General features: G+C 38.8%; 1 protein-coding gene across 1 annotated transcript in view; it reads right to left on the reverse strand.

Annotated features, from left to right (window-relative positions):
* Nucleotides 1-7,012: 7,012 nt before the first annotated feature.
* The window catches only part of LOC122776362 (ethanolamine kinase 1-like), a 20,497-nt gene continuing 2,784 nt past the window's right edge, over nucleotides 7,013-24,725 (reverse strand). Inside the window, exons 2-8 of the mRNA XM_044036856.1 lie at nucleotides 24,707-24,725; nucleotides 23,475-23,627; nucleotides 17,028-17,176; nucleotides 16,407-16,490; nucleotides 15,444-15,601; nucleotides 12,861-12,934; nucleotides 7,013-8,342 (exon numbers count right to left, since the gene is read on the reverse strand). The exon at nucleotides 24,707-24,725 is cut by the window's right edge and continues 244 nt beyond it. Of these exons, the coding sequence (XP_043892791.1) occupies nucleotides 8,267-8,342; nucleotides 12,861-12,934; nucleotides 15,444-15,601; nucleotides 16,407-16,490; nucleotides 17,028-17,176; nucleotides 23,475-23,627; nucleotides 24,707-24,725 (713 nt within the window). The 3' untranslated portion in view covers nucleotides 7,013-8,266. The remainder of the gene's footprint in view (nucleotides 8,343-12,860; nucleotides 12,935-15,443; nucleotides 15,602-16,406; nucleotides 16,491-17,027; nucleotides 17,177-23,474; nucleotides 23,628-24,706) is intronic.

Genomic DNA, 24,725 nt, shown 5'->3' on the forward strand with positions numbered 1-24,725 from the left:
TTTGTGTAGCTCTCTGGCAGACTGCTCGTCTATTCCACTGCGTTGGTGCTTTCAGAAACCATAATGCCCAAAGTTCCTCGAGGCCAAACACATTGTGCAGCAAAGTTTCGGCACAGTGTGGAACCCTAACATTTACCATTCATATCTGACAATAATTGATCTAAAGGCAAAGATATGTTTTTGGCCAGACATACAGATCAGTCTCAAAAGCATTGAACCTTCACAGACTGTTCATTCAGCATCATAACACAGTGCAAGAACAGAAATAGAAGATATTATACTGTAGGATACGAGATTGAAATATTCTGGATCCCTTTACTGTTTTGACTTGTATTTTAAATTGGTACAAACATGTGCAAAATGTTCATATTTTATTAACTTGTTCATATTTTATAAATGTCTTCTCAGCATCGACCGAAACATCAAAGTGGTGTTTTAATAATAATAATTTATATATAGTTACAAAGGGGTCAAATAGGTATTTTACGTCGCATGTATATTTTGATGACAAGTGAAATATGAAGAGAAGAATGATGGAAAAGATAAAAGTAGCATCTTTTCCCTCAGCTTCTTCTTCACAAGCAGCCTGGTCAGAGCACACACGTTTTTCCACAGTCTGGTGTTCCTCTTTCATCCTGGTGTCAGCACCATGCTGCGTTTGCACGCTTTTTTTTTTTTCTTCCATTTTACTCACATGTCACAATCTTTCTCTGGAGACACATATTTCTTTTCTCCACACTCAACTTAAAAGGTTTCCATTTTGAGCACCTGCGTCTTCAGGTGGTTTCTGGGTGCTCCGTTTAGCTGACTTCATATTTCTCTTCATGACCATATCTTGGAGTTTTTGATTGGTAAAGCTTCACAAGCTGGGACTAAACATTGGTTTTCGCTTGCATCACAGGGAAATAAGCCTCATGTTAGTGTTGTACGCATCATAAGCACTGGATATGAGTTGTATGTTTTTTTTGTTTCATTTTTTTAGTATTGACTAATGTGAAGTTGTTTAATTTTCATCACGCTAAATTAGAACAGTCAAAAGTCCTTTGTGCTCTCGAGGAAGCCTTGTACATGTCGAGCACCAGTAAACTGCCATTGCCATTTTCTCTAGAATCATTTCATTTATTTAAATACATTTTGTTGCCTAAAGTAGTCACATCACCTCTGATCTTCAGAAAGGTAACCTCATGCTCTTGTCAGTTGTGACCTGCAGAAACACAATACAGGTTTTATTGTCACACGCGTTGTTTTTTTGTTTTTGTTTTTTTTTTGTGATGAGTATTGTATTTGAAATTCAATTGTGCGTTTTAACATTTCATTGTATTTATTAGCCAGCTTTGGCTCTAAAAGTGTCAGTACAACTTGGTGAGAAAGACAATCAAAAAAAATAATAATAATAAATGAATAAAAATGTAAGTCAATCTGTCATTTCGTCCTTGTTTTACCAAGTATTTCTATGATGTTATCAGTTGTACTGTAGATGTGCGGTGATTTCCATGGGAAAGCACTGTACACAAGATATATAAGAAGGACTATTCCTCTTGGTCTTTATATTTTGGTGGCCTATTACAGGAAATGTGGCCTATTGTTCTCTCTGTCTCTCTCTCTCCCTCTCTCTTCTTGTGTGTGTGTGTGTGTGTGTGTGTGTGTGTGCAACGCTCGTGTGTGTGTGAATTAATGCCAAACATTATGAATGTGCTGTGGTGTATACGCCACGGCGCCGATGCTCGCTGCAGCCAATCGCAGCAGTTTCAGAGACAGAAAGCGAGAGCTCAGCCATATGCAGCCACATCATAAATCTAATTGTAATTCCCAAATCAACTATAGCGTCACTCTGTGAGGGGCGCCGGCAAGTTTGTCACACACTCCTTTCCGTGCAACTCTGTGTGTGTGTGTGTGCATGTGTGTGGGTGTCAATTGGGAGGGGTGTTTGAAATCATACTTGCAGTGTTGCCATGCTAATCTCGTTAAACAAGTCATCATAATTTACATTTCCTTTTTTCCTCTCTGCATGATGAACATTTAGTGGTTAGCAAGTTGACAGACGTTGCTGTGTGTGCTCGATTGTGTATATATGCTATATTGGGTATATGCTATACAAGCTTTCCGCACCTTAACAAAGGACAGTGCAGTTGGAGCAGTCACGCTGACATAGCTTGTTACACACATTCATATACAGTACGTACAATGTACGGTATATACTATATGTATAACTTCACTTTTCCCCACAGGAAATAGACGTAATCCTGCAGTTTCCAGTCAGTTGTCCAAGTTGTTAAAGCGACAGGTAGCTAAATGTGAAGAATACGCCAGCTGAATAACAGTTAAATGGGCCTCATAATATTTATCAGTGCTGTCATGTAACAAAGTACAAACACTTTGTTACTGTACCTAAGTACAAAATCCACATATCTGTACTTTACTTAGTTATTTCTAGCAACTTTTACTTTAATCCACTACATTTCTTCTAACTATCTTTGTTAATCGTTACTACCAAATAAAATCAGAAGAAGAAGAAGAATGGTTGTGGTCTGTGTTTACATAGAGCTTTTCTAGTCTTGATGAGCTGCTTTACACTACAGTTTTGCCATTCAACCATTCACAAGCTTCAACATGGGGTTAAGTGTTTGGCTCAAGGACACATATAGACAAGCAGAGGCAGGAATTGAACCCACATCCTTCTAGTTGAAAGACAACTCGCCCTACCACTGATCTACCATGGCTCAATCCCAACACCTCACTTTTTAAAATAAATAAATACTTTTACTTCTAAAACTAAGTACATTTATATCAGAAAAGTTCAGTAAATTTCAAATACTTTAAGACTTTTACTTAAGTAATATTACAAAAAGAAACTTTCCAGTAAAAGTAATTTTCTGGTAAGATACTTGTACTTTTACTCAAGTATCCCTTTAAGGTACTTTATACAAGACAGATATTTATGAAAGTAACTTTAAAAACGTTGAGATGAGAGTTGATGAGAGTTGGGTGGTAAGTTAAAGACTGAGAAAATGAAAGAAAAGAAAGTCATCATTGGTGATCAGTTGAATAAAAAGTCCCTTGTCATTGGACAAATGCTATGTAGAATTGTTTGCTCTTGCCATGAACATGGTGTTGGGAATTGGCTAATAAAAATAAGAAGAAGTCATAAGAATAGATAGCATGATATAGTATATCACTTATTGCTATATTCTGTATTACTTCTTCAGCGTTTTACTTCTCTTGAAACCCAAGTGCTTGAGTGTGAGTTGGAGGCAAGTGAGGAATGCAAGGACAGTGGGCGAGAATGACAAGAAGAAAATGACAGTTTTGAATAAATTGCAAGTATCCTGTCTTCTATGAAAATTCAGGAAATCATTTGTGGCACTGAAGAGGAAATATTTTAGTCAAACATAAAGTTAAAGAGCAGTGCATTGATTTGAAAATTCAACAAATCAGTGTCGCAGCTTACAGGTAAACAATCCTCACTTTCACGGTGAATCAGCAATGCACCTTCAAATCATCAATAGACACTAACGTGTTGTTACAGTCTACTTTCTGAGGAGCTTTGGTTGTCAGGTTTAAAGTCACTTGTATTTCGGATATTATTTTACACATATTAATTTATTGATTTGCAATTAATCCATAAGCATTAAAAACAGTACAAACATGCAGATATTAACAGAGCTTAAATAACAAATGAATGGTTATGATTGAAGACTGTTAGCATTTTAATTTTCAAATGTGTGGCCTGGCTGGGACTAAACTACAGAATCTATCCGTAATGCTTTGCCAAAGAATGCAAATGGGCTGTTATTAGGGGGACTTAAACCCAGTCATTGGCACTTCCTAGAAAAGGTAAAACTATATTGTTTTACAGTAGAGAGTGAGGGTTTGCCTTGTTATCATGTTAATTGTTCTTGAGTGATTTCATGGGCTTTGAATTTACCTTTCTTGTCTTTGTGGGTTTGGTGTGTGTCGGGATGATGAGACATAATGACACACATTTTTGATGAAAGCCTGGTCTCAGACAGAACCCCAAAGGCAAATCTACTTTTTGGTTTTGAGCAAACCCTTCTTGAAGAGAAGACTGAGCCATTTTATTCTTCTTCTTTCGCCCATTAGGTCTTTAGATCAAGAGAATAATAAGTTGTTATTACAAAGGAGGATCCCACTTCAAATGTGTTGGAGAGGCTTTTTATGAGGCATCAAAGCCACCCTGTCGATGATCATGGAGACTCAACTACTCATCAAAACACACAGACTGATCACGGTGCAGCAGCATGCTACCGTCCTATTTTGAGCAAAGAGCTCATGATGCTTAATCATTGAATTCGCTTCCGATTCAGCAAATAATGAACCCGTGCTCTCTCTGTTTCATGATGAGCAGTGTTCATGGGATTTTACCGGTTTAGTGGAGATGTCCTCGTTTGAGCACATTTCAACATGTGGAATCTAAGACATTTATTTCGGGCTACTGAGATTAGGAACTGAAATAGGTTCAGCAAAAACATTCATTGTATTGTTTGTTTCAACTGCATGTTCCTTTCTGTTCTTTGTCCATCATTACCATTCAACACACACCTGATTCAGCTGCAGACCAACTTCTCCAGCGTGTTTTTGCTGCAAAATGGTCAAAACCATTAATATCCAAAACCCAAGATGAAAAATCACCATAATAACGACACTGGATGATGGAGGGAAAGATTATGAAGGTTATTACAATTTATTCTGAGGAGAATGTGAATGTAAAGCAAATACATTCCTATAAAATAGTTGCTAAGTCAGTACCATAATTGCCCAACTGATGGTCACTACAAAAGGGAGTCTGGAGTCCAGGAATCTATGTTACATTGGCCATTCTGTAAATCTCTATCTTGAAGACACTGTTAGACAATTTTCAGGTAATGGAAATGGATTACAATGGTAAATTGGGCAGGCCGTTTATTAAAATCCCTAGGGTCAGTAACCTTGAGGCCTTCAACAAACTAAAAAGCTAAATGTAATACCGGAATTAAAGAAAATCATACAAAAAAGCTCTTTGAAAGCAGTGTCTCTCTGTCTGTCTTTCTGTGTCTTTGAAACATTGCATAAAGGGCTATACTTCTTTTTTTTTTTAATGCAGCTAGAAATAATAAGAAAAAAAAACGTACGGCTCTTATTCAGGAAAAATGGGCAACGGACAAAAGGCCAATTTTTCCTTTTTGAGGCAAAGTCCTTGTCGTTGAAAGTGCATTAGTCTGCTAATTAAATATCATATGTTTAACGAAAAATGCTACTTTGAAAGCAGTTGGATTGTTTGACTCAAAGCGCTAGCCTTGATGAGTGGAACTGTGTGCGGCCATGAAGAGGTAAAGAACGCCATTGTTCCAAGTGCTCCCCTCATTTGACCTGTCGTCATCCTTTCTATACTGATTCTACTTTCTTCTTTGTGTGCATTATAGACAAATACACCACGGAGACTCATGCAGGAGGAAACATTTCTGAGCGTGTTGCATTCGTTCATTTTACACAATATAGCGTTTGTTTCACTGTCTACAAATTAAGTGATTCTTCATTATTCAAATGGCGTTAAGCACAACTACTATAGTTTGCAGACAAACAACCTTGAAATACAAGAACAGAATGTTAGCAAAAAACTAGCAAGTAGCAAAGACATCTCTGTAACACTTTAGATTATATTCACCATTAACTAGGTGCTTACTAACATGTATATAAGTAGCATACTAGACCTTTATTAGTAATTATTAAGCCTGTATTAACACTTTAAGCAGGAAAAATCTTAATTCAATAGAGGTAGAATAAGGTTATGTAGAATAAGGTGTTAATACATGCTTAATGATTACTAATAAAGGGCTCGTGGGCTCAGTGGTTAAGACCGGTAACCTGTGTACGACAGACATCATTTAGAGTGTCTCTGTAAAAGTCTGAAATAAAAAGGAATCATACCTTTAATCGAGTTATTTTGTGTGCAGTGTGGTCATGGAAATATAAATATTAACATTTACATTGCACCGTCCTCTGATTAAGGTCATGTGATTGTATTTAGAGCTTAAACACATTTTGTCCCGCTTTTGTTGACCAAACAGTACGCTTCATGATTATGTTAAGGCAAGCCATAGTACATGAGACATTCGGCAACTAGACAAGGTATTGGTAGAACACTGATTTAAAGGATTTATCTGTTAGGTTTGTACACTCTGCCATCTCTCTGCTGTCCTCCCCACACTAGAACAACAACAAAGCCATCACCAGTGACCGTAATCCAGGTGACATTGAAAAGTAAAACTAATCAGTGATTCAGATTTACTATTATGTTGATGCTTAACCTTTCCTATCCCTTGTAGTTAAATGATCTTACACAAACTGATAATTAGGTTGCAGAAGCTCCCTAAACCATATAAAGATGGTGACACCTTTCTTTCTTATTAATCAACCCAGTTTAAAGCAAAGAGAGGGAATTAGAGGGATATTTTTTTTTGCAGCGTCCATTTTGTCCTTATCTTCAAACAAAGAGCACTTGAATGCATCTTATTCATTAGGGTGAATGGAGTGACTGAACTTCAAAGTGCACAACTACAAGGTGGCCTAAATGCTTCCAGCGCTGACAGTGTGTGACAGTCTGGGAGAGACCGATGTCATACACAGGAGGCTTGATGAGACAGATGTGTCGAAGAGAAAACAGGAGGCAGGAAGTGACGCCAGCCACACACACAAACACAGACAAGATAGGAACAAACAATACACAAGAGGAAAGGGGAAGAATGAGTGTAAAGCATAAGTACAATTAGGGCAGAATGGTGTAATCAGCACAATTATTTCTTCTATCGCTTCTTAGAAGAAAATGACTGTTAAGCCATACCGCTTGGGGTGGCTGACAATTTCTTAAATTTGACATAGCGTTGATAAGAGTAATACAAAGAGATGTATTAGAGTAACAAAGCTTTGACACGTGGGTTTCGCTCAGTTCAAAGACAATAAAGGGGGATTCAGGGAAACACAGAGTCTGGCCTTTTCTGCCATAAATCAAAACATCTTTCTTTTACAGCGTTTTATTTCACAAGATAAATCACTAATATAAGCATTGTAGTAGTACATGCAGCATTGTATGCATTTACAACACATGATGTTCACAGCATACTGGCATCATCTGGTCTGCATATTTGTCTCTTTATGGGCTCCACGTTAAAATGAGCAGGTCAGATCTTAAACCTGAAACACACCAAAGGATGGAAGTGGGAGCTGGAATGGTGGTGTTACATTAACGCCGGGCAGTATAAACCTTTGTCATGACAGACATGTCGTACAAGTGCTGCTTTACTGGATTCATTGTGGCTACTGTGTACATGTATTTCACTTGTGGGCTAAGGCATGCGTGCTGGTTTTTAACAAACTTAAACATGTCGAAAAGGATTAGAGCCATCACTAATGTTATGGGCACCTTTACTCTTCCTGCTATAAGAGAAGCTGAAATGTCTGCAATGGAAAAAAGTCTGTGAAACATAATGAGCAGTGTCACAAATACAGTGAGATTTTTCTTGGTTTGAAGTTTGCATGCTCTCTCTGTGTCTGTGTGAGATGCAGATAATGGTCAGGATTGTTGGATCATTTAAACGGCCTGTAGGGATGCCTCTTCCCCACTGTCAAAGGAGAGGCTGTATTGATGATGGATGGATGCAAACGTCCTCCTACACAGTAACAGTGATGTCATAAGACTGTTTTGTAACAGCATTTTAAATGGGATGCTCTTGTTAATGTTTAAATTTTTGTATAATCTGCTCAAATAGCTGTCACTCGGGGATTTACATGCCGACAAATACAAACGTGTGACAAGAGCATTATACATTAACCTCCGATTGTGTTTTTAAAAAATCAAGATCTCTCATCACACATTTACATGGAAACATTTTTGAATGTAAATTACAGGCAAACGCTAAAAGAATGCAGTCTACTTAGAGCAGTGAAAGAAAGTGAAAACTTGTTTTCTTTCAGAACTGTTGTAAGGCTGCAAATAACCCACTTTCAGTTTGTGTGGCTTTATGTGACCCGGCCAAATGTGGGAACAATTAATGTGTTTCTGGCATAAGCCTCGTCTCAATTAGCCAAATAGGCTTATTGGCATACTGACTGTGGTGAAAGAAATATTTTAAAAATTACGATGATAGCAAAACATATTAACTCACGCTACAGCCTGAAACAACAAACAATGGGGAACACATTTATAAGTTTATTCTCTGCCCTTTAAAGCAGGACAAAGTCACTGAAAGCTCACGATAGAGCAGGTAATGCTCTATATGTTGTTCATTGTCAATGCAAAATATTCCTCTTTCTTCTCATAGTAGAAGCTCAGTCTCGCCATGGCATATCTGAGAGGAGAACACAGGACAGACAAACGATATTAGAGAACAAAGTGCTGAGTAATAATATAACAATGAATAACAGTGAAGGACATGTAATGTACAATGTCACATTTACTGTATATTATGTTCAAACTCCACAACTGTTCCACAACTCCCTCTGAGAAAAAAGTGATTGTTAGACAAGTGACAAGGAGGCAACTAATTCCTTTGAAATGAGAGATTTTAGAAACTGTAAACCTACACAACCCCAAGACAAAGAAATACTCTAACACGTAAGCTTCATATTATATATAAAATACACACAGTAGTGGTCACACAAACTTTTTTTCATGTAAAAGGGAGAAATACGCAGAAAAGATTTGTGTATTAATGTACAAAACAACTCTTTGACATAGTCTGCATTACAATTAACAGCCACAAGAGTGTTCCGGACATTCACTGTGATGCAAAACAGTGTGTTTGTGTTCGTCAAAGCTTTAAAAGCAGGCGTCGCTTATGGCACTAGTTGTATCCTGCGTTTACAAAACCCAGAAAAATATAGCCTCAACGCTCTATTAAATTACTCACTGTACACGAGAGCTGTGGCAAAGCCTCAACACATTTCAGGGCTCATATGGGACAAAGGTGATTTTGTATTTTGCTTCAAACCATATTATCAGTGCTTGAATACATCTGATGTCTGAGTGTGCTGCTGCCCTTGGCCATTATACTCCACCCTTTGAAATAAAGTGAAGTTTTAAAAGCACAGAAAATGCAGGCCCAGAGAGGCCGTTGTACTTTAATCAGTGCTTTCACTGCACTCCTCAATGCAGAATCAGTGAAATAAAAAATATAATTCAGACACATGCCTTTTAGTTACTTGTATTCGCTATGTTTCTCACCTGTGTCTCTGGGTAAAACTGCTCTCTAATTATCACGTCAGATTCTGTTTTCTTGTTGTTGACAATGTTTCTTGAGGTGTTGTTGTTTTTTTTTCCTCCTGCTCTTTCTCTGCTTCACATATGACGGACATCGTTAGTTACAGGATCCTCAGCAGCGGTGTGTTGATAGAGATCGGCGGCACAGTCTAACTTCAACACTGTCTCCTTAGAAATGTTGTTTTTATACAAGTGTTAAGGAAAATCTGCAGGGGAAAATCTGTGGTGGTAGCCTGGCAGACCAGCGTGCAATTTTCACTTCTCTAATTGTGGCTTGGCAAACTCCATGATGCTGTCTTTGGACAGACATAGTTTTGTGTAAAATGTATGCTATAGTGGATGATTGACAATTCACACATTCACCCAGACAAGGGAACGAAGTGTTCCTCTCCCTGACTGGTCAAAACAACACCTGCTGACCGTCACTGAGGGAAGTCATGACAGATATTCAGCTGGACACATCCAATTCAGTCTCATGTAAATTTTTAGAAAAAAAAATCAGGTAAAAAAAGGAACTTAATGAAATGCTGATCCTTTCTTTATAGTGTGCTTTGTCGACCTTGGACAGTTTGGGAAAGCATTTCACTGCGTATGTGAGTGAATCATCAACTTTGTGAAAGTGGAAAATTAGAGTCAACCCTCGAACATCATGACAAAATTACACGTTCGCTTTTTTCTTTTTTTTGTTTTACAGTATTTACTTCTTTAATTCTTATTATCAACTAGCAGTGTCTACATCCTTAAGGAAATGTTACTTCTCATTATTAACCTGACACTTTTTTTCAGACACATCAATAATTTAAAGTTATCAAAGTTTAAAATGATCACTTTATGGTTTTCGGAACCACAGTTGGTATAACAGTCATTTAATTGGGAAACACAGAAAACAGTCATATGTAGTCTTTATTTTTAACAGATACTAAAACAAAAAATTCAGAATAAGAAATACTTTATTGATCCCTGAGGGGAAATTGCCCATAGTAAGATGTTAATTTACCTTTATTTAATATAGATTTCTGCCCTTCAAAAGAAATGCAATCAAAATGTTGAACTTTTAAACAATGTTACTCACATTATAATAGACATGTGACAGTATATCCATTAAAAAATACATAAAGGCACTGGTCAAACCATTCTGTCCTGTGGATTTATTAACCTCTCACACCTATTCCCTTCATAAGTGCTGACCATTTAAAAGAAAAGCAACTTTCATCCCTATTTTTATTAAAGCCGACACCTAAAACTAGCGCGTGTAACGTTTATCATCATCAGAGGTGAAACTGAGATGTTTTTCTATTTACCAGAAGTAGGGGAAAATGAACTCCCTCCAAAGCAGGTATTCCATTTCACAATGTGCTTTTGTGCACAATTCCCCAAATTTGCAGTCAGCCTAGTCCAAACAGTGGGCCTCCTCCTCATTCATTTCCTCATAATAATGTCTTTGTCAAATAACGGCTCGCCTTGCCAACACATCCACAAATTTTAACCACTGACTCGCAGACACTTTAAACACATGAATAAAATCATATCAGGAAAGTAAATACGGATGATGGAGGGAGGGTGGCTTTCTGTGCATTCCCCTTGTGGCTCCCTATTGTCACATCTACATCTGGCCCTGGTTAAAGCACAAGGCCTGGGCGACGCCTGTCACTTGTTGGGAAGTCGGTGGAAATTTGGCTCAGGGGGATAACAGTGGGTGGAAACCCACAGACACACACACACACGCGCACACACACACACATACACACACACACACACACGTACACACACACACACACACATACGAACAAGGGGTTTAACTTATTATCTCGTACCTCAATAGATCTTATTTGTCACAAACACATAACACATAAGCAGTGCAGTGTGCTTTATCTCAAAATAAAAATGCATCAATAAACTCATTTTACATTTATATTCGTAACAATAAAATGATGGTCAAATAACCATTATTTCTTGGAGTAAATCAAATAAATGAAATGCAGGTCAGTTGTCAGGGGGAAACTTTGTAAAGTAAGTAATGTTAGTGATTAAAACTTCTGATACGGATCAAAAACGTTTAGATTGTCTTTTGGTAGTTGTTTTAACTGTCAGTCCCGAGGGAATTCAACATGGCCTCAAATTGACAATGTGTTCTTTAATTTATAAAATCTCTGCATCTTTGGCTGCCGGCTCACTGGAAGTTATCAGGCTGGCTTTTGGAGAACCAGGAAGTGACCGTGTATAGAGTCAATCTCAATCCTCATAACCTCATTTCCAGCAGCTGTAGGCAGCTGTTCTGAGCAATGAGCACTCACTGTGGACTAACTACCCAGCAGCAGCAGCAGCAGCAGCAGCAGCAGCAGCATTTATCGGTTGAATTCCCATGTGTATATTTTAATTAATACACGGTGAGGTCCAAAGGCCCAAATGGCATAGATCGCACGTTCAAGTAACCATGTGCTTGTTTGTCATTTCATTTACAGAGGGTAGGCACACGCCACAGTCACAGGACACAACCCTCAGTGAGTAGGATTGTACGCTGGCTAACTTTCACGAGGTAGGCCCATCCCCATCTTTACTGGTGCTCTCAGACTGAGCTCATTTCATTTTAACCCTCCAGTTCAAGAAGCGTAACCCAACCCTCAGCATGCACTTTAGGACAACCTCAGCCAGCAGCTTAGAGCAGCAGACGTCTAGCAGCCGTATATATGTGGCCCAGCCAGGGATGAGAGACGTATATGTAAGGGAGGACCGACGGCACGGGAACAATAGCGCCTCTGTGCCTCGGCACCCCTCTGGATCACATTTCCTCCGAGGTCCAGATCGAAATGAGGTGGGGGCCCTGTCGCTGATCTAACAAGTGGGCAGAGAAAGCCACACAGAGGGGAGGGTGATGTATGTCAATAGAGATTAGCGAGATGGGGCTGGGAGGTTGCCCTTCTGAACTCTATTGTCTGGCTGTTGGAAGAGAGGAATGTCTCCTGGACTTGTATAAAGATAACTATCATAATACACTGAGAAATAAAATCATTTTTGTCTTCATTTAAGTCCAGCCTTTCATCTTTTCACAGTGTGTGGTATTTGAGTGAGGAACAGCAGAGAATTTCACGTGTAAATATTTTGTCTGTGTTTGGTAGTAGCAAGAGGAGTGGACAAAGTGTGCTTTTACTGCATGTTTTATGACAAATACAAATACAGTCCTAAAAGCACTGCTCGGGGAAAAATGAAATATTTCCACACTCGTGTTTCAAGTTTCCAATATTTTATTGCATTTTTCTCTGCCAACTAATTCCCCTTCAAGCAATCCTAATGAAGATCCTGTTTGTCTAAACATTATAAAGAATTACTGGGAGCTTCACCCCAACATAAGCAATAAGATGGTCCAATGATGTTGCTCAGAGTTCTAATTTTCTGTGTGGTTTTACATGTTTCTACATTAAACAGCTGTTGGGAGGACGTAAATGTGAGAGTGGTGCTTAATGTTTGAAGGATGTCGGTTTAAATTTCGACCATGTGCAGCAGTATATTTATTTTTTACGGCATTTGATGGAGAAAATGACAGCCATAGTGTTTTAAGATTTCTAAGTTTCACAGGACATTTAAGTTGCCTTTTGTCAGACGTACTAACCTTTGGAAGTCAAAGTCAATGGAGGAATAGTGTGATTGCAGGATGGCCCAGATCCCCCAGAATAAGTTGGATGCCTGGAGGAGAACAAAGAAATGTAAAACATTACAGCATCGTTGAAGTAATTATTGCTGACTAGTTTTAAAAGCACATTGTTTTTTCCTTTTCTTAATTGATATATAAATAACACATTGTTTGGGATAACTGTGAAAATGAACTGTTCTTATGGACAAAGTAGCACACGGACAGAAAACATCAGGGAAAAACACTGACCATAACAAACCCAAATAACAAGAAGAAGAAGAAGTTGAATTTCAATCATTAAATAACACATATGCTGTGTGGATTCACCAATCTTATCTTCTTTGTTCTTCTATTGTTGATATTTTTCTCTGTGCTATCGAGCAAATTGTAAATAACTTATTATCCATACAGCACTTTTCTAGTCTCGATGACCACTCGAAGCTGCTTTACACCCATTCACTCTCACTTCTTTCCGTCACTCACTCATCTTTCATACGCATTCACACGCTGCCGGCACAGCTGTCAGGAGCAACGTGGGGGTTAAGTGTCTTGCCCAAGGACACACCGGCATGTAGACTAGCTGAGCCGGGAAAACACACAACCTTCAAATTGAAAGACAACTCGCTCTACCACTGAGCTACCACTGCCCTTAACTGTAGGCAACACTTCATTGACCTCCACTTATCATGCTACAACTGCTCCCAAAGCTGCTGCTGCTGCTGCTGCTGCTGCTGATGCTGCTGCTGATGTGACATGCCAGTTGTACTCAGTCAAAATGACAAACCTCTGTATTGAATGGTTCCCTCCTTAATGGCTTTGCTCACTTAGGCTTGCGGACTTCCATGCTTCCATAAATTTCTGTTGTTCCCCACCCTTATTGTAAATCTTCATGGTAAGACCACTAATAGCAAGTCCTAATAAGATCCAGACAGGCCTCTGTTCTGTGGCCCAATGATATAATCACATTTTTATTTGATAATCAAATAAAGGGTGGATTGAAATACTTGAAGAGCGATGTGCGGTTTTCCCTTGGCTTTTTTCCCTCCCTGGCAGATTTTCATCTCTAATCTATGTCTTTAGTTGGGAAGAGAGATTGAGTGTATTTCTATTATGATTAATAACTGCTTCCCATTAAGAAAGCATTAGTCTAACACTAAGCAGAGACAGTCAGTGACAGGGAACCATTGAGAAAAAAAGAACATAAGAGACATGTAGGGAAAGTGACATCACAGAGCCGTGGGCTTTAGTCGCCACATCATGGGGGATCTCTGCGGAGGAGAGGATGAGTCGTAGAGACCTCACAGTGTCTTGGCAAGCTTTGCCCAACATTTACCATTTGGCATCTGGCCAGGCTTTGTCAATGCCACGGCTCCTTTCAGTGCACATTGATTTCCTTGACTGGTGAGATTTTAACCATTCACAAGTATTATTAATTCATCTGTATTATTAACTACTGAGACGTGGATTCAATGTAGTTTGATTCATTCAAGCAATTACCAAGTGATACATCAATTACACAAAATAATGAAATCACATCTAATCAAATTCATAATGGGAAGAACACAAAAAACATGGATGCGGATAAAAAAAAAGCCACTAGACTGAATTAATAATTACTGCTGTGTTTTTTAAAAAAAACAACTTTAAAAGCCAGTTTACAAAAAACTGAAATCTAGTGAGATCTTTATATGGAGCAAATTCACTTGTGCCAATTTATCTGTTAACAAACAATTAAAAAAAAAATAGGTCATCTAATATTTCACACTGACAAGAAGAGCAGATGATACTTGTTTAAATTAAAACAAGAGATTTCAGCTCAGTATCTTGAAATTCTGAAACGTAAAGCCTGTCATTTTCTCTGTTAACAGTCTCACTATCCCTCACTTTGACACATGGCATGTAAAAATGAGTCAAGCTAGAAAGTTGGCTTGTCAAGTGACGGTGATCAAGTTCTCCCACTTCCCTCTAGTTCTCCTCGGTTTGTCTAAGAAAATCTGACTTCAATCAACGTGATGTTATCGCCTCTCTTTCCCCATTCCAGTTCATATTTCTTTCCCCTTTGTCGCTCCCTTCTTCCTGTTTGGCCAAGGCACAAGTTATTTTAGAGGTAATATGCTTCTTCATTATGTCTTGGCTATTTTCAAGAGACATTTTAAACCAGCCCCACATCGGTCAGACAATTCTACATGTTGTGTTTCGCTATGACCGGCACCTCTCAAACCAAACAGAATGAAAATTGTGGTCATAAGAAAAATAATTTTGGCTGCTGCCTTTCATTTTTTTCCCTGCGGCAGCTCCTAATCAATGCAGATGGAGCCCATCGAAATCTGAGCAGCAGTGTGTCAGCTGAGGATCGGGTTTGGTTTTCTTTGCGGATTGTTTTGGTGAGGTGTTGCCGCTCTGTCATGTCAGAGATCTGGACACATACAGTATGGTTATTGTTGAAATGGGCACACGAATCTCATAATACTGGGACGTTTGAGTTGCTGTGAGAGGAAACATTTTCAAAAAAGCAAATAACCGTTGAGATATATTTCAAAATAAGTCGAAGCGGACTCTTACCAATGAGTATTTGCAGGCCTGAACATAGAGCTGTGTGACTTCTGCCTCTGTGACTGTGACCTCACGCCCAGTGCTGTGCTTGTAACTCTCCAGATAGGCCAACAGCCAGTCTCTCTGCAGCTCCCGGGTTGGATAAAACCTATAGTTAACCTTTGTTCCTTGAACACACACAAATGTACATGAAGTTGAATGTTAATGTAACCAGTATCAGTGTAAAGGCGTAACACACACGGCCTAAAATAAATAATTTTGACACTGGATGTCAACACACATTTAAATGATTTACTGATGTATTTGAGTGATTCAAATGAATGCATCAGCATTTCAAATCAATGATGAATTATACTAACAGGGAAAACTGTCTAATTCTGATACTAGATACTTTTTAATGCACGATAAAAATGACTTTACACCCTGGTTCTGCTATTATTGCTTAAAGGCTCTGCTTACTTTGTGTTTCAGAATTTTAAAATCATAGTAAGGTTGGTATGATGTGAATGAAACAATGTTTTAATACTTTAGAAAATAGAAAGAAGGGATCTCTGTGTCACAAACATTGACATTTCTTTTCCAGGTTTGCGAAATATCACGGTTACAAGCATTCCTGTCGTTTGAGGTGGCCCCATAATTAGTTTTTATTTATTTTTGTTATTTTCTGAGTTCAAACAAAGTTTTCATCACAGCCGAGATTTACTGCGACACACCTGATATGTCAAAAAACATTTTTGTCACTATATAAGGACATGGAGAATACATTTGTCTGAGCAGCATCGGAGGAAGAACACAATTTTATTTTTATTTTGCACTGGCAGAAAGATAAAAATCACAGAGCCAGCACTAACGGAAAAATTATCCAGTGCATCACAGCCCCTACTGCATTCAGGATTCCACATTAGGCAATCTTTATGTTTGGCCTTGATAAATGTTTGTCAGCAAATTGAACTTTCGTATCATCACACCTACCAGCAAATTCGTTGAAGTGATTGCCAATATCGAAGGCCTGGTAGTTGTAATCGGCATACTCGTAGTCAATGAATTTCACCTTTTCTAATGGACGAGGAGAGGGAAAGAAGGAGTGGTTACCAGGACAACACGATGAACATGTCTAAGGTAAGAGTAACTCTCCCTCCCTTTATACAAAGTACAGAACCTTGTAGGAGTCAAAGGAATACGGCGACTCTTTTGAGTCACCATGGACATACTTGAAAAAAAATGAATAAAAGATAATAAAAGATTATTGTGAATGAGGTAATAGTATTAAATAAAATGGGAATAAATTTTTTTTAATGGTGCAAAGGTGTTTGTCTGGGCATAAAATAAAGGGAAGCAGAATGAAGAGTGTGAGCTGCATTATTTCAAACTGATGGAAACAGACACCTGAAACTCTGACCGAGTCGTTCCAATAACAGAGCTACGATCGGCGTGTAGAGTAAGACTTCTATGACTAACTGTTCTGACTTGGCTTTCTAACCCCTGATATAGAAGACTACCTTGTTCACATAAAGTATTTCAGAAAGCAGCTTATTTTCACTGTCTTATCGACCACATTTCCCAGGGTCAGTGACGTGCAGAGCAGCTCCTCACCCTCTTTGTGGTTGTATATTATGTTTTTTGTCAGGAGATCATTGTGGCAGAGGACAGTCGGCGAGCCAATCTGCAAGAGGTGTCTTTTCAAAGACGCCATCTCCGCTGACAGAGTCTCATAGCTGGGCACCTCTCGCGAAGCCACAGAACTGCAGGGAACAAAAGTGCTTTAATTCAATTATTTCATTACGGTGAAGTCAAGATTGTCACTGCAACTCTTCAAGGAACATTACATGAAAGAGGAGTCGCTCGATTTGGTGAAATTCAACACCCAAAAATCCCCGAAGCTTATGTCAGTACAGTAATTGACTGGTGCAGGATGCTTTATACCAGAGGCTGCAAAAAGACGAGAGCGACACATTTCTGTTTTGAATCAGAAGCCGGCGAATCGGTTTAATGTAGGAAGAGAAAGTAGGTCTGAGTGGAATAATGAAACATTTGTCATCTCATTTGATTTCTGCTCTATTCTAGACATGATGACAGGTATCCAGTACAGTGAGTCATCTCAGACTTTACTACCAAAGATGATGCCGCTTAGTTTTAACCATAATTAAATTACAAGATTAAAGATTTTGCACAATTATTTAAGGCTTATGTCCAACTGTGAGTCTGCATTGAAGCAAAGCTCTCGCTAAAATATTTTTTATTTGAGGGGAAACAGGGATGCAGAGAGCAGCTCTTTCAAAGGAAAAGTTTTGAAATAAGGATTTAAGGATAATTTCTGTAATGAAGGGAAATCTCCTGGTGCTGTAGGAGGACGGCGTGAGGAAGTTTGCCAAAAGAGTGGAAGTTTATCCTGAACTCGCACACTTTTCTTCTAAGAATGTGTTTGTAAACTGAAGCAGTTCAGGGCTCTTGTAAGGTTGCATGCCTTGTTTTCACTCCGTTGATTGCTGCACGTATCAAAAAATGTCCTTGGATGTCAATGCAAAATGTATGTGGAAGCAACTCTGCATGAGCATCCATCTCCTAATTAATTTTCCTGTTTTCCTTTCAGTCGTCAGGCCATGACAAGAGGGTAATTTAAGCACCACCTATTTATTCAAAAGGGAACAAACAGATGCTCCAGTATTATACACACTTGTGGACATAATTTAGTGCGGCCTGTTAGGAACGCACAATAAAAGCAGACGAGCGAAGCCTTGTTTATGGTCATGACACAGAGGCTGTGTTGCCGTATACATCGTTTGCCTCAACAAAGCAACAAGTCATTTATGGTTATCATTTCCTTCTGCTTCATTCTTTCTTTCTTTCTTTCTTTCTTCCTTTCTTCTGATTTTGTCACAAAATCAAGGTTACATCCAGACGATATGCAGATATAAACTTACTTGTCTATTTGCAAGCAAGCATGAAAAACATTTTAAATAGCTGTTTCCTTCTGAGGTTTTATTCATTTTGATACATTTACTGTTACTTTCATTTAGCTTCTATTGTCAAATGAAATGATTGAAATACTATAAAATGACATAGTGGTTGACGTATATGTATAACCGCGATGCATAAATTATCTATCTGCTCTACTCTGAAATTCAGCTCAGTCAAATGGTGAATTACTCTGATTCCTTTTCAACACATTCATATTTTTTTAACTTAACAAGCCGACTTCATCGTAGAATAAACCCACAAATACTCGCAGTCAAAAGCCAAATGAACGACCTCCATTGACTTTAAATGGAAACCTGTCTTCTTGCCATCAGATCTTTTCCTCTTTCTTTTCTGTCCTTTTCATAGAGCAAAGTACATCAAGTACATTCGCCTCCTGCTCCCTGTCAAGTCTCTGTAAGGTAATTAGTGGAATTTCCTCCTCTGGCGCTTCATTATCAATGTGCCTTATTTACATATGATTTCAAACACCAGCCAAGCACTACTGATTTTTTTTTCTTTTTCCCTTTTTCAAATGCTTTACACGATCCGTGGGAGTGTAAACGGGAGACACAGCAGGGGGCCTTTGGGAGAAGAAGAGGTTGCACTCTTGCTTTCCATTGCTCTCCTTTCTTTTTGCTCCTATCGCTGACTTCTACTGTGCTCTCTCTCTCTCTCGCTCTCTCTCTCTGAACCTTGCAGCTGCTGCAGCCTCTTTCGCACCCTCTCCCCCTTTCTCTCCTCTTCTCTCTATCTGTCTCTCTCCTTGCACAGTGGGTGGCTTAAGAGCTGAAGACCTCCTCTGCAGGTGCAGCCTCTTCCTGCTCTCTCTCTGCCTTTCTTTTACCATTTCCTCTAAAGATCACATTCATACTTGCACTCATACATTCTCGAGTACAAAAGTTTCTCTGATGCCTGTTTAAACCCCCTTTGCTTGTTTCCCCCCAGTCTTGGTCGTGTCACTGCCTCTCTCTCACTCTCTCTGTGTATGTGGGTGTGTGTGTGTGTGTGTGTGTATCATCACGTCACACACATGCAGTCAAAGCCAGTAAATATTTAATAAAGGTACGCACCATAGACATGAGTTGAAATGAAGCCACATCTCTTGGATCTTAAAATGATTAAATTGTGCTCTCTTTGCTCTTTTTTTGCAATGTTCCTTATTATTAAAAATCATAATAACAATCCTTATTGTAATAATAAGTTAAGGCTGTACAAGCAGAGCCGGCCCAAGGCATAAGCAAACTAAGTGGCTGCGTGGTGTGTGGAGTAAAAAACAAAAATTATATTAAAAATGTCTAGATATCTTAAGATATATTTAGATATCTAAATAGTGTTGAGCTTAGGTTATTTGGTTTTATTTTGTAGTTGAAGATTGCTCATTTAGTGCACATTTGCACACACAAGTATCAAAAACCAAAGTCATTAAACTGGTTTAATTCAAGTTCATTATCACTACACTTAGTGCTTCACGTTGAACACAAAAGTACAAATTCTTACTAGGCCACTTGTGTGATTTCACTGCCCTGGTCTGGCGTAAACAACACAACTACTATTAATATAATTCAAAGTGTTACACTGGTATCAATAAGAGTCAAGCGCCATCTACCACAAAGGCTTGGGCCGGCCCTGCTTTCAAGGTACAAGGCCATTTTATATAGCCAGGAAAATGATGACGTTAATACATAAAGTAAAAAGAAAACCACTACACATTTTATAAAACTTCTATCCTCCATACATCAACTGTCTACCGCTTTATCCACCACATGGAGACCGTGGGGATGCTGGTACAAATCCCAGCTGACATAGGGCAATCTAGAGTGTTCGATTAACCTCTACATGTTTTTGGACTGTGGGAAGAAGCCGGAGAACCTGGAGAACACACACACACACACAGACACACTGAGAGAACATGCAAACTCCACACAGAAAGGCCGCATGGCCCAAAATTCCTATCCTGAAATATAGTTTTCTGTTCTGCACGTCTCTCTGTGTTTGAGCACCAGTGGACTGCGTTAACCCACTCAGCCACACAAATGCCTCACAATATAGCACCATCTATTGGGCTCCTAAAAGTAGTGCAGTTAGTTTACTTTAGCAGATGCACTGTTTAGTATGAAACTTCAATCTTAAGTCATTCACACGCTCATTGCCTTTGGTTGGTAATTGTATGCAAAAAGCACAGATTATTAAATAAATGAATAGACTGACTGTGCGAGTGGACGAGGGGCTGTGCTCCATTTCACTGTTTGTAGAAGACAAAATCAAACACTTTCACTTTGAATGTTTTGAATTTTAATTAGTGAGACATGTTTTTAGACTTTATATTAACTAATGTTTAAAACACAGGTTTAGTTAAATTAATTAAGCCAACCTGAGTTGTAGGTTGCATTTGCCAAAACCATCTCTCACAACAGGAACATAAAAAGAGGGTTTGCTCCTGATTTGATTTATACTGAGAAACCAGATGAACCAGAATATATAGCCTGAGAACTGGAAGATCTGCCTGTTTCTTGTCTTCCATGTGACAAAGATGTCTAGTCACTCTGGTGTGCTCTTAGGTCTTTGTGGGGCCTTTGTCTTCCCAAACCGATGAAAGTAAGAAAAACGTATCCACAAATTGCTTTCCCTAAAACTCAAAGGAAGAAAAAAAACACTACTCGGATACTCTTGGCTTCCAGCTTCAGTTTGGGCCAACTTCTGACCCTTTCTCCACAAACATAAACAAGATTGAACGTTTGACAGATAAGGGAGCTCTGCAGGAAGCTTGTGGCAGGGCGTCTGTTTCTTTGTAGTGTCTGCAAGGCCCTCTCACCTTTCACCCCATGACCCCTGTCAAAGATAATGCAATGTCATTGCCACAAAGGCCACTCCCTCACCTCTTTCCCCTGACTTTACCCAATGGCAGCTTTCTGACAGCCTCCATGTGAGGGAGGTAAATGTGTCAACACAAAAACTTGACCAAAGACAGTCCAGTTACTAATAATAAATGGGTGGAGAGGAGCAGTATGGGCAGGTCTGAGAAAGGTGCGTTTACTATGTGAGAAAATGATAAGGCATCAGTGCAACTGCTGCTACCTAAAAGACAAGACTATGTGGAACCCTTTATGTTCTGTGTAGTTCAGACCTGACCTGAATCAAATATTTTTACACATGTATGACCTATGAAATTTGGGGCAATTACCTTAACCCTAACACACATAATGCATTTCCTTGCCCCTTAAGACAAAAAAACTAAACCTAACCCTTACCTAAACCCAAATCTAACATTAACGCTAAAAACAAGTCTTAAAAAGCCCTTTAAAATGGTGAGGACAAGCCAAAATATCCTTGCAATGTCAACATGTCCTCACAAAGATAGGTCTGAATCTAAATTTATCCTCAAGGCTTCTACAGCCACATACACACAAACCTTCTGTGTGGACAGTCTTATCCCTAAATTTAACTATACTATCAGTTAAAGTCTAATCTTAATCTAACCACAATTCATACCGTGCCCTTAACCCCAAACAGAGCCTAAGAAACAAGGTTCTTCCTCATTAGGATCAGGCTGTGGTCCTATGAGCACTACTGGTTCTGAAAGTCATCGTTTACCAGAAAACATCCCAAAGAGACAATGAAAATCAGTAAACACACACAACCTTTCCCCTTCTCTTTTTACGCTGATAAACGGCAGAAAGTTGTTCTAACTTGTCCTAGTAAATGCTTCACATTTACATATGGAAGGATTCATTACAGTATACTGTATACTATTGGTCAAATCAGCTAAAATCCTCCAGTAATATGAACAAAGGATCTTGCAATGGAGGTGGGAAACTGTGATGAATGTAGGGCTGTACAAATAAAATAAAAGACATAATAAAGATGCTGGTAAGGATGCAGGTACTTTCCCTCCGAGCTGATTTTGTGTTAATGACCCTTGTGTGAAAATTGTTTTGGATATGGAATAAGAGAGTTTCTTTGTGATGAAAATCATGTTGTAATGTTTCTGCAAAACCTCCATCTAAGGTGGCCAAGAGAAACTGTAAAAAACAAGTCTTACATGGGACCAATAAAAACCTGGATGTGTCTTTTTTTATATATACACTGTGCTGACAATGACAAGCTTAAGCCAAAAGTTGTCTATTTCAGCTTTTAAAGTAAATACTGAGTGCTAAATGGATTCAGCACGTCTCAAAGCTCGGCGCTTGCGTTCATAGTCCTCAACTTCGCGAGCAGGGTTGAGTGAAGGACTTGGCACAATAGCGAGAGCACAAGAGATGACTTGGAGCAAATTGGTTAGAAGGAAGTGTAGTGCATGTAGTCGTAAAGTTAGCAATCGGGAGATTTAACGCATTGTCCTCAGTGAGAGAGGTGAAGAAAAGAAATGATACGCCAGTGATCTTTATCCCTGTATTTAGAGATAAACAGAAGTACAAGGATGTGGACTGCCAATAGGAGAGAGTGCTGGGAGAGATTGACTGTATCTGAATTATTTCAAAGAATTTAGCCTTTTTTTCAGTAAAGAGACAAGTGTTGGGTTGGGTTAAAGGTTGTGAGGGATTGAGTAAGGTTTTAAATGTGCTTTTAATTGGTGTTTTTGTTACAGCTAATGTCCTTGGAAAAATAGTTTTGGCAGTGATGATGTTGGGCAGAGGGTTTAGTGTTTTAACGCCATTGTCTTTCACCACCTCTGAGATCAGCATTCAGCTTTTGGATGAAGTTAGTTAGCCATCAGGTAATAGTAAGCAGGTATTGTGTGTAAAGGTATCACTGACCTCTTGTGAGGAGATGGTGGCCAAAGTGCATCTTTTTTAATCACCATAACATTTTTAAAACCCCAACAACATTGCAGAAACTTAGTGGCCAACTCTTAACTTACTTAAATAAAGACTGTTTCTTCTCATGTTGTTGGGCAGAGAACACCAATAATGATTGCAAACATCAACAGGAATATTACACATTTTTATAGTTGTTTTTTACCCTGTTAAAACTGCCACTGTCCACTAAACCTCGCCATTAAATCTGTCACACAACTGCAGAGTCATGTTCTTTGATATCTATCACACTGATCAAGTGATGAATCATGCAGACTTAAATGTGTACCATTTGGTGCAGCGTTGCTGAATTGGTCTGTTGTTGGTGCTGCTCTTCAACATTGTGAGAAAGTGGGACATTTTTGTCCAGAGTAGAGGTTCAACAGACGCGTCACATTTTGGCTGGATGGCGTGGATTCTCCCCATCTCTGCTGCGATCAATCTGCAGTAAGAAAACATTTTCTCACATGAGCCGAGCTGATGCTGTTATTGCACAAACACTCATTATCAGAGGAGACACACAACTCCCTTTCCATTTAGTGCTCTTATCTCGTTCTTGTTTTAAACAAAATGGACTTCGCTGCTTTTGAGACCTTTTGACGAGTGGAGTGCTCATTCTTGAGACATCTTAGTGGTAACAGAAAGATCTTTGGGTATTCCTCACAGAGGGTATCAGGCAGACTAAGGTGATTGATGTCTGTCATGGCCCTGGCTGTTCATCCTTGACAGACTGTGTTGTGTCCTTTTGGCCTGTGGTGAGAATAATGATGCTGGCGTGTTATCTTCAGAATGATTTATGAAACCGGGGCCATGAGTAAACAACATTGCTCAACATGAAACATGACTCAAGTGAAATAATTAAAAAAGAAAAACCCTGCATCAGCATGGTTGAAATATTCAACACACACTAATACACACACATGCACATACACACACACCCTCCAATAATCACCTAACTGTTGTGTCAGAAAACAAATGTTCAGGGTCTCGTATCATAATCAATAAACCTGTTGAAATGATACACTTTGACCACTGAATGGACCTAAAAAATAACAGCGTTTGCATTATTGAACAATTTTTATTATACTGGTGAAACTAAATGAACAACCTTCGCAGAAATGAATGATATGTTTGAATTTTTATGATTTTCACAATTGTATGCAGGATCAATCAGGTCACTGCTTTGACTGAATTTCTTGAAAATATTATAATAACTGGTCCAAGGTACTTCTTGCTACATTGTACTGGCATATACATAATGAACGCAATATGAACTGAAATGTTTGAGCAATATTAGCTCTTAAGCAAGTGTGGTGTAATCATTTAATAGACTTTAGTAAAGTAGTCAATGTTAAGTGGAAGTTCATGTTTAAATCTCATTTTCTTATCTCAAAAGATATGCGTTTAGCAATAAATTCAGAATAAACAATATTTTCATCTACTCTCAGTTACGATAGACTATGGTCAGAATGTTGGTGAATGAGCTGGTCACTTGTGAATATGTGCTGTTCTGGCAGAGACCTGTAAATAGAGGGTTGCC

Source organism: Solea senegalensis, linkage group LG10, assembly GCF_019176455.1.
Source record: "Solea senegalensis isolate Sse05_10M linkage group LG10, IFAPA_SoseM_1, whole genome shotgun sequence".
Lineage (NCBI taxonomy): Eukaryota > Metazoa > Chordata > Actinopteri > Pleuronectiformes > Soleidae > Solea > Solea senegalensis.